Below are 17,495 nucleotides of genomic sequence, written 5' to 3'. Positions count from 1 at the left end.
CCTCGCAGTCAAATTGCCAATATCCCACACCGGCGGGGAGAACGGCTTTCCTTTTCTGCATAAAAGAGACGATGGAGACACTGGTCGCCCCTCGATTCGAGTCAGTCTTCTCTTCACCGTCAAGGCACCGGCTCGAGCACGGGCTACTACTTCGTTCAGGAATAACGCCGTCCTTTTCGGCCCTGAACCCGAGGGAGTCGGTCAGCCAATGAGGAGTCAGCACGCGTCAGCACGGGTACACAGCTGGCGGGCACCGGCGGGCTGGATGGCATGGCATGGCAGGTGCATGGCAGGCAGGCATGGGATGGGAGGCAGGTGCGTAGAACCGATCGAGTGGCGCCGTGCCGCGAGCGCTCCTCCAGCTGAGACGGCGCCGAACCTACCTGCCTGGCCCACGCGCGCTCCTACGGTGGAAACAAGGCGCGTCCCGTGGTCGTGCACCCCACCCAGCCAGCCAGCCGCCGCCGCCGTCGACGAAATTGTGCACGCAACGGCAAGTCAACAACGCGCGCCGCCGTCTACTACCTACACGACGGATTCGCTAGATTCGATGGCCAGCTACCCATCGCAGTGCGGTCCGCGCGGTTAACTAACCCGCCGCGCACCGCATGGTTTCTCTCTTTCTTCCACCCGTCCGGGCCGAGGCGCTGCCCAAGAAGGACACGTCGAACCCGCACGCACGGCAGAATTTGGGTGCCCTGACGACGTTAACTGGTGCTGCCATCAAGGCGCGGCGCAGCATGATCTCGGTTCCGTTCCACGTTCCGCCAGGCGCCAGCGTCTGGCTCGCAACGCGTAGCACGGATGCTCCTCTCCTCTCCGGCGACCGACATCCATACGTACTGAGACGCGGGAGGCGGGAGATCCTTTGAGGAGGGGGCGGGAGGACTTTGGCCGCGACGACGCGCGGTGCCGCGTGGAGGAGGGTCCGTCCAACGGGGCCGGTAGGGACGAACGAGTCCGCACGTACGTACACACGCCGCGCGGACGGAGCGGAGCGGAGAGCAATCGCGTCGCGTTACCACTCGCCAGGCAGGCAGTGCAGTGGGCACAGGGTCAGCGGTAGCGCGCTCGTGCTCTCCCACGCCGCAACGCAGCCGCAGCCGCAGCCGCAACAGCCAGCCACGCACGCACATCCACCCGCGCCTTCCCGTCTGTCGCTCTAGTAGCTAGCTACTCCAGCTTCCTTCGGAACGCGGCAAAGCTGACCTCCCACTCCACCGAGTTACACATGATCGACGCGTGCGTCCCCGTGTGCTTGTGTATAAACTCGCGGTCGTGCTCGTGCGGTGCTGCCGGCGCCATTGCCCGACCGGTACATCTTTGTTTAGCACAGCACCGGGGAGCAGCTCACGGTTGGATTTTGCAAAGCCTGCTCCGACGACGACTGTCTTGCTGCGGCTGGACCTGTGTATGGAGGCTCTTGCAAGCAAGCAAGCGAGCATATCGTATCAGCTTTACTACTCCTACTACTTGAGTTGGTTCGATGAGAAAACGGCAGCAGCAGCTGTTGACGGAATTGCAGCTTCGATCGGCTTTGCCCAGGAATCAAGTGGCAAGCTAGTGGTTAGCTTTGCTTTTCTTCTTCTTTTCCGGAGGAGCCTTGCTTGCTGTCACGTTGGTTCGGTCGATGCTAACCAAGTCAAGCTGCATACATAAAGCTACTTGTACTGGAGGAGTAGTATTTGTTTAGCGGTTGTCTTTCTTTTGGAAACCGACCAGTTTGGAGGGGGTTTTATCCTGTGGGCGCCGAATATTCCACGAAAACAGCCTACGTACATTTCGCGGTCAGTTTACAAACGGAAAAGCACGGTGGCTTTTTTGAGCGGAAAAGCAGTGGCGAAATGGAAACAGCGGCTCTCGCTCACCTCGGGTCAGTCAAGGCATCAACTCAAGTGCTTGGGCGAAGAACGCTGCCTCTTTTCTGGCTCTGAACCCGATCGAGCCGTCCGGCCATATAGGGACGGGCACGCGTCGCCGCGGGCCCACGGATGGCAGGCGCCGGCGGCTTTGGATCAGGCGGCGCCCGGCGGAATAAATTAACAGCCGGACCACGAGCCGCAGCCAGCTTGGTGGCAAAAGCACGTAGGCCCGGTGGATTGGATCGAGCAGCTGCATGCGGCGGCGCCGAACCTGCTCGTCGCTTTGCTTGCCCCCACGCCTCTACGGTGGAAACAAGGTGCGTCGCGTTGTGGTGGTCCGTGTCCTGTCGTGCTCCCCACCCAGGCCGACGAGCACGCGACGGCGGGTCAGCGGGGCACGCCATGCAGATTCGCTCGAATACATGTGCGTGCGTGCGTGTTTTTTCTTTTCGAGAAGAATATATCTGCGTGGCTATCCGACAGGTTTTTCCATCTTCCATCGGGGATGAACGACACGTCGAAGGCGCACGAACGATTCCACGTACGTACGTCAACGTTAAGCTATGGCGCGGCGATGGCCGACGGCGCTGCGATTTCCTCGCGCGGCGCGGCGAGGCGAAGCGACCACCCGTGCGGCGGTGCCGGTGCCGTCGGGGCGTCGCCCAGCGATCTCGCTTCGGCTCAAGGTTTCGGCGCCGCGCTCGCGAAAACCACTACCAGGAACCAGTGGCGCCCAGCTTCCAACGCGACGGCTCCCACCCAACTTTTTGTTCTCCCCGCGCCAGGGGGCTCAGCTATGGGCACGCAAAGGTCCACGGCCCGACGCGTCGGCACAGCTATTTTTTCAGATAAAATTGTTGAAGAAAGAGTTGTGTAGGTGGACTGGCGGTGGTCGTGCTCGTGCTCGTGCCCCCACCCAGGCCGACGAAATACCAGTGCACCCAACGGCAAGTCCGCGATGTAAGGCCACGCAGATCCTCGGCCCCGTTCATCAAAACACCGGGGATGCTAAATGCCAGAAGAAGCCTGGCAGCTCTTTGCCGCTGCCAAAAATCATATCGGTGCTGTTTCAGTGATGCTTTGGTATACTACAACATAAGAAGAAATCACGTGATCTACGCCGTCAGGATCCGTATGCCTTCATCGCTGGCTTGCATGCTAGCACTTGGTGAGGATCTCTGCGCCGGTCCTGGTGATGAGGATGGTGTGCTCGAACTGCGCCGCCAGGCTGCCGTCCGTCGTCACGGCCGTCCAGCCGTCCTCCCACATGTCGCACTCGATGCTGCTGCTTCCCATGGTCAGGATCGGCTCTGCCCAGAGTTTGGCACAGCGAGCGTAAGTCAAATACTCAAACCTGGCTGCTTCAGCCTTCAGTTAAGTACTACTACTACTCAGGATTCAGGAAAGTATTGGCAGAATGAACCGTGCGTACCTATTGTGAATGTCTGCCCTTCCACCATCTGCCCCGGCATGTTGTTGCCTGTTCAAGTGCACAAAGAATGTGTCTGTCAGCTATAATTGTCCAAGCACGAACAAACGCGGCAGATCGGATCAAGCTATCTAGTGCAGAAACAGCGCAACGAAACCAGCAACACTTGACTTCAGAAACTATCGACGACATAATGCCTGCTTCAATATCGCAATAATCATCCGAATTTTATGCTCAGCTGGTTGGTGGCACTGACTGCCATCAAATTCCATTAACATGTCTGTGGCCCAGCACATGTTTTTGCCAGTTTCTTTATTGTGATTATGACCAATTGAAGAAACTGGACGGACATGGCATAAGAATCCAGATAGAATGTCTGTAGCCAGGACAAAAAATTTATGCACACTGGGCTGAATAGAGTCTGGAGTGATCCTCTAGTCTTCACTAGAGTTTGCTCAACATTTGAAAATAGGTGCTAACTTCTCATTCTATTATGGTAGGGGACACTACCATAAGCATAGCAACATTGGCACATGTAAATTCTTCAGTTTTTGATACAATATATGGTTATAGTTTATTAGCAATCACTTACGCTGGTGATATATAATCGGTTGTGAATGAAAAACTCTGCCAACTCCATGCCCAACAAATTGCTCCACGACACCAAATCCATGCTTCTCAGCATGCTCGCTGAAATGGCCAACAAAACCAATGAGTGAAAATAAAAATATGTACAAAATAAGCAAGATTTGATATGGCTGGGTTAAACCAGTTACGAAAAATATTGAGTCGATCTTATCTTTTAGGAATTCATCTTCCAGTTATGATGCTTGCACACATATGTAACTGCATGAACTTTGAATACAGGATGAAATGCAGCTAATGGAAATGGTAGTGTTTGATAGTTAAATGTGTTCAAATTTAACATTTTAGAAGCACAAATTAGCCCATTTAGGTGACTATGTTCATTTATCAAGACGATTGTCACTATGTTTGTATTTGCAACAGAAGACTTCTCCAATGTTTGGGTTCAAAGATCTGAGAGGATACAGTTTGGGTGTACCTTACCCACTATTTATAGTGAGAAATATGGTCGAAAACACATATAATACTTTACATTGTATTATAATCATAGATGTGACTGTCCTTGACTTAAATATGCTGTGAGATATGTATACCTTATTCTTCTGCCAATTTTCTTAAAGCTCACACCATGTTTGCAGGCTGCTATGCCCCTAAGCATGCATTCTTCAGTAACCTGATATTAGCCACAGTAGTAGTTATTGAGGTTTACATTTGGGAGAACAAAATATACCATTGTGCCATTTCATAGTTATACTGTAATGAGTTGGGTCGATCTAGTGTAAATTGACACATAGAAAATTTGAAAAGGTGGAAGCAGTGACTGAATTAACACATGGGAAAAATACATTTTCAAGTTTAGAAACTAGTAGTGCTTTTATTTTAGCTCCTCGTGGATCACTTTAGCCACACAGAACTCTGTAACGATTCATGAATAAAAACAATGGTTCCAAGAAGATGCATGACACGTGTTCTAGCGAAAAGGTAATGCACCTTCACAAGTCTTTTACTAGCTTCGTCAACTTCTCCACAAAAGAATGTTTTAGAGGTATCTCCATGAAAACCCTGAAATGGAGAGGGATATAACTTGCTGATTATCAAACTGAAGTGCACATTGATATTACCAAGTGATGGTAAGTGATGATTAAACGGAAAGAGCATAAACACGTACATTCAAGTAGACAGTGACATCGATGTTAATTATGTCTCCATCCTGTAAAACCCCAACGAAAAAAATTTATGTCAGAAATACAGCGGTGAAAATGTTCTGAAGTAGGTGCAAAGCATGTCAAGAAAGGCCTTCTTTCTGAACCTTTAGTTCTCGTGAATCGGGAATACCATGGCACATGCATTCGTTCACTGATGTGCATACACTTTTTGGAAACCCACCGTATCCAAGCGGGGATGGATAGGCTCCAGCATCGATGATCATCTTGTGCACTGCTTTATCAATTTCGTCCGTTGTTACAGAGGGCTGATAGAAAGATGCAATAGATTTCTCACTAAAGCTGAAATTAATTGTGGAGTACAACATAAAAAAAAAGGCATGTTGTAAACAAAAGGAGCATACAAACAGTGAGCAAATTCAGCACTATAACTGGTGATGCAGTGACATAGTTACGTTTAAGAGAAACAGACTACGGAAATGCTGAAGTGCGTGCTTACTTTGACTAATTTCCCTGCATTTTCAAGAACACGAGCAGCAAGCTCACATGCAGCTTTCATGTGCACGATGGTCTCTTTGTCCTGCATTTGTCTCTCACTCGATATCTCGGGCATTTTGTTTGATCCAACGTAAGGAGGTCGAGGTATGTGTCCTGGTACCGGAAGAGGCGCACTAACAGTCCCACGAGTCAGGGGTTCTCTTTTCTTGAGTTTTTCAGAAGCTTGCGGTCCTTGTGGCCTGCTTGTTTTTTTGTAAGCGTTAGAATATTATACAAATTATGAAAGACGAGCGTTGAGTTCAGTGGCACTTGTATGTCCTAAGCTACCAACCAGTGGCCACATTAAATTTCTTAGGGAAACCAATCAGATAAGAGTCTGAACTGTAAAGATGTATTTTGTACCTAGTATTTGCTTTCTCCAATCCACCTGATCTCTTTGCTTGGACAATGAAAGGCTTCTGAAGGCATGTTTTGCCTTCAAAAGTAGTAGATGAAACATACAAACGGTCAGTACACAATAGTGCAATAGATAAGGAATTGAAAATCTACCATTCAGTTTGTATGAAACTGAGGCGGAAGGCCCTTCCATCGGAAAAAAATGAAAGAGCTAAACTCTTCCTGAACAGTATGCCCCTAGCATCATAACCACATACTGACAAAGTTCCAACTTTCAAGCATCAAATGAATTGCAGAACAGTGAGAGTGAAGCTAGTTTTGTACTACACATACGAATTCCACATGGTCAGTTATGCTACTTGTAAACTGCAGTGCTGCACGTTGGCTAACTAATTAGCAGGACAGTAAAGGCGGCCCGCGGTGGGAACACTGGAATGGAGCAGCACAGCACACAAACCAGAAGCGGGCGACAAACTTCAGGAAACCTAGAATCTGGCCATTTTCCAACAAAATGCGACGATGCGGGAGAAGAGTAAATACCTCTGCCGCCGGAGAGGAGCGGCGGGGAGCGGTTCAGCTCCATGGACGGAACTCTGACCGCCATCGGAGCAGTGTATCTTTCCCTAGAACTTGGGTATGGGAGTTGGCGGAGAAATCGCGCGCGGCGAGGGGGAGGGGCAGCCGGCAGCCGGCAGCGAGACGGCGAGAGCGCGACGGCCAGACACTGCAAAAGGATAATACTACGAACGCAACGGATTTTGTTTTCTTCTTTTTCCTATTTTCCTCCTGGGAGATGGGCTGGGCCACTAGTTCTTGTTTTTTTTTAAAATAAGGCCTGTTTGTAGCTGTAGGAGTAAGTCCGCAAGTTGTGATTGGAAGATCTTTACCCTAGGGTTTTCTTTGTCTCAAAAAAAAAAAACTAGGGTTTTCTTTCTCTGCTACGGCGATTCTCTCGTCATCGAGTGATCTCGAGATCTTTGGTCTGGCTTGCTGAAACCCAAGCCTCTCCCCGACCTAGCGTGCACTTGGGCTGATCAAAGGGGTTGGCTGGTCCATCCACCCGGCCTCGACAACACTGTTGGTGACGGCGGACGGCGTTAGATCGGATCAATGGCGACGTCGTCAATGGGGTCAGGTACCTCGCAGGAGGCACGAAGATGGGCAAAGGAGGGATTGATCTTGAAGCAACGATGAGAAACATGAAATTAAAGGATGTTGAACTTGATGATGTATTCGCGGGGAAGCGGGGGAGGAAATTTCTAAACCGTCGAAGGCGACAAGGTGGTTGGCACTGGCTCGTGTTAATACCAGAAAAACCTTCCAGTGCGATGCTTTTAAGGACACCATGAAGTCCGTGTGGCGGCTGGCGTATGATCCGGAGTTCCGTGAGGTAGACGACAACTTGTTTGTAATCCAGTTTTTTTGTCTAGGCGACTGGAACCACGTCATGCATCAGGGCCCGTGGATCTTTAGAGGTATCATGGTGGTGATTGAGGAGCAGGATGGGAAGAAGAAACCAGACATGGTAAAACTGAACCACACACATGTATGGGCGCAGAACCACGACCTCCCAGATTTGTAACGTTCCCAACCCATTGCGGGTTGGTTAGGTCATCGGATTTGGACTTGTTAAAAGCGTTGAGATGAACTGTAGTAGGGTGTATGAAGGAAACTATGTACCTGTCCGGTCTAAGATTGATGTTACCGAACCCCTAGTGAGATTTGCACAGTTGAACATTAATGGGAAGGAGAGGATCTTCTTGCCCATCAAGTACGAGAAGATAGGGTTCTTTTATGAGGTTTGCAGCATTCGAGGGCAATGTTAAGGAAGAGTTGGGATGGCGTACATGCACCGGAGGAAATCGAGTATGGGACATGGATGATCGTCATGCGAAGGACTCTGCGTGGCAACCAGGGTTTCAGACATGGCTCAAAGTTCCAATCTGTAAGGACGTCGACTAGGGGCAAGGGTGGAAGAGGAAGGGGCGCAAGTTGGGGGCGCGCTATGTTCCTAGGAAAAGGAATTCGGCTGATGCGGGATGGAAGAGGAAGGTCTTGATGTCACAACAGAAAGCCCATTGAAACCCCATGCAGAGGAGAAAGAAGAAGAGGGAGAGAAGGAAAGCACCCCGACAACAAATAAGAAGTTAGACCTCTCGAGAGGGGAATATTGGGATGCGGCCATCGCGGGGATGCAAGCTACCCCAGATGCATGTTGAAGTACAAAAACAATGCAACAAACATGAAAGTGTTGAACCTCCACCACTTCCAACCCCATATGTTAAACCTCGTGGCAGGAAAAATTCGAAGAAAGGGGAATCACCATCGAAGTGTAACAAGGGGAGTTTAGGGAAGGTTAGTGCTTCAGCTGATCATTTGGCAAAATTGGCAGCCTCCCGCGAGGAGGACTGTCGGGCCTAATGTATACTTTATTTTGGAACTGTCATGGGCCCGGCGACCCTGCGATGGTTCATGAATTGCGTAGCATTGCGCAGGAATGTGCGCCCATGATTCTTTGTGTGGTGGAGACACAAATTGCGAAGAACCGTGTGGAAGGGTTTGGGTGCTACTCTGGATACACTAGCGCTTTTGGTGTGGGAGGTAGTGGGAGAAGTGGTGCTTTGTATCTATTGGAAAAATCGAGTCCAACTAGAGTTGAGGAGTTATTCACGGTCGCACATGGATATGAAGGTGATGGAGAGCGGATGCAGTCATTGGAGATTGACGTGTTGGTATGGTGAAGCTAATGTAAGCCTTAAATACAAGACATGGGACATGATGACGCTTTAAAAAGGAGACTGTGATTTACCTTGGATGTGTATTGGTAACTTTAATAAGTTCCTACGCAGAGAAGAACAAATGGTCCTCAATGACCACCCTTGTGCTCAGATTTTACAGTTCAATGAGACGGTGGATCTTTGTGGACTTGCGGTATTGCTATTGGCCTCAACTGGACATTTGAGAGGGAGATTGTTGCGGGACAATTTGAAAGTTCCAGCTGGACCGGGTCCTGGAATCGAATGAGTGGAGCTCTATGTTTCCTTACGCTACTATTCGACATCCAACAGAGGTGTAATCTGATCAATGGACTAACGGGCCTAGCAAGTTTGGAAGCGTTGGCAAGTGTCATTTGCCGTGATGATACATGAGATTTTTTTGGAGCCTCGACTATTGAGGTCAATGGACTAATGGGCCCAGCAAGTCTGGAAGTGCTAGCATGAAGTGAGGCTTTATCCTTGGCATTTGATTTGAATCTTTCCAAGGTCCATGTGGCTACAGATTGTTTTGAGTGGTGAGGAATGTCAGAGAAGAGAATCCATGTGCCTACTGTGCCATTGTCAAGGAGTTCATCATCAATCAAAACTAGCTGGAGAGTGTCTCTTTAGCGCATGAAGGTAGAGCTAGTAATGATGAAGCTCATAGTTTAGACAGTGCCTCTTCTTCTGTAGGGACGGGCCGCCATGTATGGCTCATAGTACAATTTGTTTTGCATATTTTTGCCACTTGACCACCACAATGATTATTTCCAAAAAATTGCCATGTAAAAATTTGACAACAAGACATCATATCTTAAATTACACAAAATGGTCAACCCAAGCTTTAAGGTTTCAAAGTTTTGGAATTGCCATGGACTGCATAAGATTTCATCTTAATTTACACATAGACCTAACAAGGACCAAAAAAATGATCACCATGGCCATAGAACCGTGAGCATGCAGCAACAGGGAGCACAAACACAAAGGAACAAAGAGGTATGGAGGGAGCAAGAAGGGGAAGAAAATCCTAGGACCCTGATAAGTGTCAAACGTCAGGTACGTGCACATGGCAACTCCGAACGTTTTCAATGGCAAGTTTAGCTACGCGAGGATGACAACTTCAGTTGGCAAGCATGTCAACTTTTGTGCTTCAGTTTATTTCTGACAGAAACTTATCGCGTGCCACTGGAATTTGCCATCCTTCCGTGACTGGAATTGCCATCGAAAAACGTCAGGGCCGGAGAGCCACACACCTGACGTGTGGCAGTTATCATTCATGAAATCCTAAGGGATGAGCAGCTCGTGGTTCCTTGGTACGGTAGCAAGGTCGGTCGAGGAAGAGCACATAGGAGAAGGCGAAGAGGCTCAATGTCACCCACGATGGCGGCAACGATGTGGCGAGACGGGGAGCCAGCTGCCTAACCTCCGCCCAACCGTGGCATTGAAGGCTAGGTAGAGCCGCAACAACACCTCACATACGACAACTAGAGCAGGAGCAAGCACATTAGCCCTGGAGATTGGAGATTTGACTTTGGGGTGGGATTAGCAACAGGGGAGGCGGTACCGTCTGGAGCGAGCACCATGGACATTGTGGAACAGAGTATGAGTATGAGGATGAGGATGACGGCTGCGGCGGACGACCTTGACGCAAAACCACATGGAGGGCCCCTCTCCTGGCGCTCCCTCGATGGATCGAGAGACACCGTTGCAGATCGGGAAGCACCATGCCTCCCCCTCGACAGAGCGTGGAGGAGGCGGAGGGCGGGGTATTCTTGAATGCGAGGTGTGGAGCAGCTGCCGGAACTTCGCCCAACACCGGCCGCACGCCGTTGCGAGCCCAACACCCCGAGGCCGCCACAACCCCTACCATGGTTGTGGCCTCCCCCCTCTCTCTATCTCAACCGCCCAGGCTAGTGCGCGAGGGGCGTTGGGTTAAAGAACAACGTTCGGGCTGTTCGCATCGGGTATGAACGGTTCCAGGAAGGTGACATGGCGAGCAGCCTTGCAAGATCCATGTTCGCCATCGGACGGCTACCATGCGTTCGTTCCAAGACCTTAAAAAACCGACGTTATACAGGATACGGAGTACTCACGATGTGACCAAACTTGCGTTTAACTACAGTACAACACGCACGTCGAATCCCCGTAACTACGTTGGCATGCCTTTCGCTGCTAGGAAAGCGTCAAGGCTCTGGTTCACTCCTCGAGCCACGAACATGATGCAGATCGGCGGGGTGGCCTTGAGCAGCGTGAGCGCCGACGACAGCAGCGACCCGAACCCGTCCCCGCAGATCAGCCCGCACGCCGCCGCCGGCGACATGAGCCGCATGTCGTCGCGGTCGGACCTTCCCCACAGGTAGATCACGGCGCTGCCCAGCGCCATGCCCACGGGGATCGTGGGCGGCACGAAGAAGGCCACTGCCATGCCGATGGTGCTCGGGATGTACCTCAGGACGCGCCACCTCTTGTGCGTGGACACCTCCCGGAGCACGCTGATGGACAGCGCCAGCGCCAGGAAGACCTTGCAGAGCAGCATGGTGTGCTTGGGCAGCCCGTTTTTCTCGGTCATGGCGAGCATGGCGATCCCCCGGTACACCTTGGCGTACGGGCCGATGCTGTTGCTGTCGTCGTGGGCGCCGCTGTTGTACACGCTGTAGAAGATGGAGAAGATGACGGGGTTCACCACGCAGCCGAGCGCCGTGCCGGCGACCTGGCAGATGGTGATGGTGTGCGGCGAGGTGAGGGTGATGTAGCCCGTCTTGTGGTCCTGCATCAGGTCGGACGCGGTGGACACGTTGGACACGATGATGGCGCAGGCGGCCAGCCCGGCCACCACGCCGCCGTCCTTGAGCCCCACCCACGAGCTGAAGATGAGTATTGAGACCTTCCCGTAGGTGGTCGCGATGTTCATGTCCGTCATGCCGTTGCCGTAGGCGTTGCAGAAGGCGAACACCGGCGCGATGATGTAGGCGAAGGCCACGTGGTGGTACCTCAGCTGGGTGTAGAGCTGCGGTATGACGAGGGTGGAGATGACCGACAGGACCACGTACCCGACGACGGGCACCGTGGCGGGGACCCGGTCCCGGAGGAACACCTGCGTCCTCCGGCGGTCGTCGAAGCTGGACGCCGACCGGTCGAGGACGACGCTAAGGCACCGGAACGGCTGCCCGTTGCTGCTCTGCCTCGGCTGCGGGTTCTTGTACATGGCGTAGAGCGTCCGAACCAGGATGCAGAGCATGTGTAGGAGGCCGTCGGCGAGGATCATGGATACCCCGATGAACACCCGGTAGCCATTGATGCCGCTGATGTTGTCGCGGTCGAGGCCCTGCGGGTACCAGTCCCCCTCCTTCGTCTGGATGTACGGCCAGATGAGCCCCCACGAGACCAAGGATCCCGTGAGCATCGAGATGGTGATCTTGTACGGGCAGAACATCCCGACGCCGACGTTGGTCATGGAGAAATCGTAGTAGAACCCTCGTCGAAAAGCGCCGAGGCCAAACACCGGGAACGCCTGGAAGCCACACCCACTGCGGCCGGCGAAGAACCACTCGAAGATGGACCATGCAACGGTCCCAAATAAGGTCTTCAACAACATCGCCAGTTGCTGGCCGGCTTGCTTGGCGCCCTGGGGAGTGTGCATGGTGTTGATGAGGTGCGCCGTGGCCGTGCCGCTGGGGAACGTCAGCCGGCGGTGGACGATGAGGCTGTCCCTGAACGGCATGATGGCCAAGATGCCGGCGAAGCTGGTGAGGAGGAGGAAGACGATCATCCGGCCGATGTCCGGCTCCTCCACGTTCAGGCCGTCGCTCCCGACGCCGCCCTCCGCCGAGTGCTTGCTCATCGCCAGAATGTACGTCCCAAACCCACCTGCACATACACATGGTCAGTCAGCCCGCCGACCAGTGCGCATGTACATGCATGCTCAGAGCGCGCCGCGTAGGTACCGCTGTAGGCGATGCTGGTGCAGGCGACGACGCACGTCTGGATGACGGTGTTCTCCTGGCGGGTGAAGGGCAGCTGGGACGCCTCGCAGCTGTCCATCAGCTGCATCCACAGGCGCGGGATGAAGAAGCCCAGGAGGCCGGCGGGCATGGCGAGCGAGGGCGCGAAGCCGGAGGTGAGGGCCAGCTTCATGGCCACGACGCTGAGCGTGCACCCGAGCACGATGCTCACCGCCACGGAGCGCACCGTGATCGTCTCCGACCGCGACGGGACGGACTCCCCCTCGAACACCCGCTCCGTGGACGGCTGCTCGTCCTCCATCCCCCAGAGGTCGTGGGTGGCGGCCGGAGGCGTCGACGGCTCCATCGCTCCGCCGCGCGGACGGCCGGCCTGCTTGGAACGGAGGTTCGAGGGGGAACCGCACGTTCCAAACAAAGGCCGACTTGAAAACGCAACTCTTGGGTTGGTGGCCACATGCGCCGTCGCGCCATTTTTTTTTAGGGGTGCAGGGCCGTCACAGGTTAGATTTGGCCGCTCAATTAACGTGGTGATGCTAAACATAGCCGCCGACGTATCTCATTGTTGAGCGTTTGGTAGCTTAATATCCGCACTCACACTTGCATACTGTCTTTTTTTCGAGAAAACTTCCGATCTATTCATCAACTGTCAAGATAGTATAAAGAACATCAGAAGTAAAAAATTACATCCAGGTCCATAGACCACCTAGCGACGACTACAATCATTGGTGTGAGCCGAAGGCGCGCCACTCATCGCCCCTTCCTCATCGGAGTCGGGCAAACATTGTTGTAGTAGACAGTCGGGAAGTCGTCGTGCTAAGACCCCATAGGACAAACGCATCAGAATAACAACCGCCGCCGATGAAGTGAAGCGTTGATCGAAAGAATTCATCCTGCAGACACACAGACATAGACGAGCAAAGACCGGATCCAAACGGATCCGCCGAGGACAAACGCCGACCGAATCGCATGAGATCCGCCGGAGACGCACCTCCACACGCCCTCCGATGAGACTATACACACAGCCGGAACGAGGGCTAGGCGAGGAGGACATTATTCCATTTTCAGAAAGCCGTCACCGCCTCGTCTTTCTGAACAGGACACAAACCCTAAAAGAACACAAAAAAATAACTAAAAACTAGATCCTAAAAACTAGATCTGAAGCCCTCCCGCCAGCAAGGGCCGAGATCCACCGCGTATCCATGGCCTAAGGCCACGAAGACGGGGTAGACCTGCGGCGGCGCCGGCAGGAGGCGAACAGCCTAATTGCCTAGCTAGTCGCTAGCGCATGAGGCGTGCGTGTCTCATTTATATGTGTTGCGAGCTGATTTTTAAGAATTTGTGAGTGAACGATCATAGGTTTAGTAAGTGTAGCATTTTTGCTAGATCATACTCCGTCTGTCTGAAAAAGTTTGTCCCTCAAATGAATGTATCTAGCATCAATACATTCATTCGAAGGACAATCCTGTGACAAGCTTTTCCGGACAAAGGGAGTACGATCTATTTAAGAAATGGCCCCTGTGTCCTCGCTAGGGTGACTCGTGCGGCGTCTCAACCATGCCGCTATAAAACCTTCCTTCGTGACTCCGTCCCTCTCCTCCTCGCCGCTGTTGATCGGCTCCCCAGGGGCAAGACCTCGGGCAGCCGAAAATGGCGGCGGGTCTTCTCCCCTCGCGTCCAGCTTTCTCCAAGGATCCCGATTTGGCGTGCACGTCCTTGCAACCTAACACCGTCTCCAGCGAAGGACTAGGTCCATGCCCGCTGGCCCAAGGTCCTGATCACCTAGTGCGCTCTCCTAAGGGTCATCGGTGTGGTCCGGTCTGCTCAGATCCGCCCAAAGGGCTAGCGGCACAAGGCTGTTGGGGAACGTAGTAATTACAAAAAATTTCCTACGCACACGCAAGATCATGGTGATGCATAGCAACGAGAGGGGAGAGTGTTGTCCACGTACCTCGTAGACCGATAGCGGAAGCGTTAGCACAACGCGGTTGATGTAGTCGTACGTCTTCACGATCCGACCGATCAAGTACCGAACGCACGGCACCTCCGAGTTCAGCACACGTTCAGCCCGATGACGTCCCTCGAACTCCGATCCAGCCGAGTGTTGAGGGAGAGTTTCGTCAGCACGACGGCGTGGTGACGATGATGATGTTCTACCGACGCAGGGCTTCGCCTAAGCACCGCTACAGTATTATCGAGGTGGACTATGGTGGAGGGGGGCACCGCACACGGCTAAAAGATCAAACGATCAATTGTTGTGTCTCTAGGGTGCCCCCTGCCCCCGTATATAAAGGAGCAAGGGGGGAGGTGCGGCCGGCCAGGAGGGGGCGCGCCAGGAGGAGTCCTACTCCCACCGTGAGTAGGACTCCCTCCCTTTTCCTTGTTGGATTAGGAGAAGAGGGGGAAAGAGGTGGAGGAGAAGAAGGAAACGGGGGGGGGGGGGGCCCGCCCCCCTCTCCTTGTCCTATTCGGACTAGGGGGGAGGGGCGCGCGGCCCTTGCCCTGGCCGCCTCTCCTCTTCTCCACTAAGGCCCACTATGGCCCATTAACCCCAGGGGGGTTCCGGTAACCCCTCCGGTACTCCGGTAAAATCCCGATTTCACTCGGAACACTTCCGATATCCAAATATAGGCTTCCAATATATCGATCTTCATGTCTCGACCATTTCGAGACTCCTCGTCATGTCCGTGATCACATCCGGGACTCCGAACAATCTTCGGTACATCAAAACATATAAACTCATAATATAACTGTCATCGTAACGTTAAGCGTGCGGACCCTACGGGTTCGAGAACTATGTAGACATGACCGAGACACGTCTCCGGTCAATAACCAATAGCGGAACCTGGATGCTCATATTGACTCCCACATATTCTACGAAGATCTTTATCGGTCAGACCGCATAACAACATACGTTGTTCCCTTTGTCATCGGTATGTTACTTGCCCGAGATTCGATCGTCGGTATCTCAATACCTAGTTCAATCTCGTTACCGACAAGTCTCTTTACTCGTTCCGTAGTACATCATCCCGCAACTAACTCATTAGTTGCAATGCTTGCAAGGCTTAAGTGATGTGCATTACCGAGTGGGCCCCGAGATACCTCTCCGACAATCGGAGTGACAAATCCTAATCTCGAAATACGCCAACTCAACAAGTACTTTGGAGACACCTGTAGAGCACCTTTATAATCACCCAGTTACGTTGTGACGTTTGGTAGCACACAAAGTGTTCCTCCGGTAAACGGGAGTTGCATAATCTCATAGTCATAGGAACATGTATAAGTCATGAAGAAAGCAATAGCAATATACTATACGATCGAGTGCTAAGCTAACGGAATGGGTCAAGTCAATCACATCATTCTCCTAATGATGTGATCCCGTTAATCAAATGACAACCCATGTCAATGGCTAGGAATCATAACCATCTTTGATCAACGAGCTAGTCAAGTAGAGGCATACTAGTGACACTCTGTTTGTCTATGTATTCACACAAGTATTACGTTTTCGGTTAAAACAATTCTAGCATGAATAATAAACATTTATCATGATATAAGGAAATAAATAATAACTTTATTATTGCCTCTAGGGCATATTTCCTTCAGTCTCCCACTTGCATTAGAGTCAATAATCTAGATTACACAGTAATGATTCTAACCCCCATGGAGCCTTGGTGCTGATCATGTTTTGCTCGTGGAAGAGGCTTAGTCAACGGGTCTGCAATATTCAGATCCGTATGTATCTTGCAAATTTCTATGTCTCCCACCTGGACTAAATCCCGGATGGAATTGAAGCGTCTCTTGATGTGCTTGGTTCTCTTGTGAAATACGGATTCCTTCGCCAAGGCAATTGCACCAGTATTGTCACAAAAGATTTTCATTGGACCCAATGCACTAGGTATGACACCTAGGTCGGATATGAACTCCTTCATCCAGACTCCTTCATTCGCTGCTTCCGAAGCAGCTATGTACTCCGCTTCACACGTAGATCCCGCCACGACGCTTTGTTTAGAACTGCACCAACTGACAGCTCCCCTGTTCAATGTAAACACGTATCCGGTTTGTGATTTAGAATCGTCCGGTTCAGTGTCAAAGCTTGCATCAACGTAACCATTTACGATGAGCTCTTTGTCACCTCCATAAACAAGAAACATATCCTTAGTCCTTTTCAGGTATTTCAGGATGTTCTTGACCGCTGTCCAGTGATCCACTCCTGGATTACTTTGGTACCTCCCTGCTAGACTTATAGCAAGGCACACATCAGGTCTGGTACACAGCATTGCATACATGATAGAGCCTATGGCTGAAGCATAGGGAACATCTTTCATTTTCTCTCTATCTTCTGCAGTGGTCGGGCATTGAGTCTTACTCAACTTCACACCTTGTAACACAGGCAAGAACCCTTTCTTTGCTTGATCCATTTTGAACTTCTTCAAAACTTTGTCAAGGTATGTGCTTTGTGAAAGTCCAATTAAGCGTCTTGATCTATCTCTATAGATCTTGATGCCCAATATATAAGCAGCTTCACCGAGGTCTTTCATTGAAAAACTCTTATTCAATTATCCCTTTATGCTATCCAGAAATTCTATATCATTTCCAATCAGCAATATGTCATCCACATATAATATCAGAAATGCTACAGAGCTCCCACTCACTTTCTTGTAAATACAGGCTTCTCCAAAAGTCTGTACAAAACCAAATGCTTTGATCACACTATCAAAGCGTTTATTCCAACTCCGAGAGGCTTGCACCAGTCCATAAATGGATCGCTGGAGCTTGCACACTTTGTTAGCTCCCTTTGGATCGACAAAACCTTCCGGTTGCATCATATACAACTCTTCTTCCAAAAA

General features: G+C 51.4%; 2 protein-coding genes across 2 annotated transcripts; both read right to left on the bottom strand.

Annotated features, from left to right (window-relative positions):
* Positions 1-2,868: 2,868 nt before the first annotated feature.
* Positions 2,869-6,719, bottom strand: LOC109766571 (methionine aminopeptidase 1B, chloroplastic). The gene is made up of 10 exons (XM_020325355.4): positions 6,474-6,719; positions 5,940-6,012; positions 5,539-5,776; positions 5,186-5,347; positions 5,045-5,086; positions 4,867-4,938; positions 4,470-4,549; positions 3,884-3,981; positions 3,295-3,342; positions 2,869-3,172 (listed from the first exon to the last, which is right to left on the bottom strand). Exons 1-10 carry the CDS (start codon positions 6,535-6,537, stop codon positions 3,021-3,023), a joined length of 1,029 nt encoding a protein of 342 aa, XP_020180944.1. The 5' UTR covers positions 6,538-6,719; the 3' UTR covers positions 2,869-3,020.
* Positions 6,720-10,743: 4,024 nt separating this feature from the next.
* LOC109766570 (probable metal-nicotianamine transporter YSL17) lies at positions 10,744-12,997 on the bottom strand. The gene is made up of 2 exons (XM_020325354.3): positions 12,634-12,997; positions 10,744-12,556 (listed from the first exon to the last, which is right to left on the bottom strand). Exons 1-2 carry the CDS (start codon positions 12,995-12,997, stop codon positions 10,839-10,841), a joined length of 2,082 nt encoding a protein of 693 aa, XP_020180943.1. The 3' UTR covers positions 10,744-10,838.
* Between the last annotated feature and the right edge of the window lie 4,498 nt (positions 12,998-17,495).

The sequence above is a fragment of the Aegilops tauschii genome, chromosome 2, assembly GCF_002575655.3.
Source record: "Aegilops tauschii subsp. strangulata cultivar AL8/78 chromosome 2, Aet v6.0, whole genome shotgun sequence".
NCBI lineage: Eukaryota > Viridiplantae > Streptophyta > Magnoliopsida > Poales > Poaceae > Aegilops > Aegilops tauschii.
Note: the sequence above shows the minus strand (reverse complement) of the source record. Positions and strands in the feature narration are given on the sequence as shown.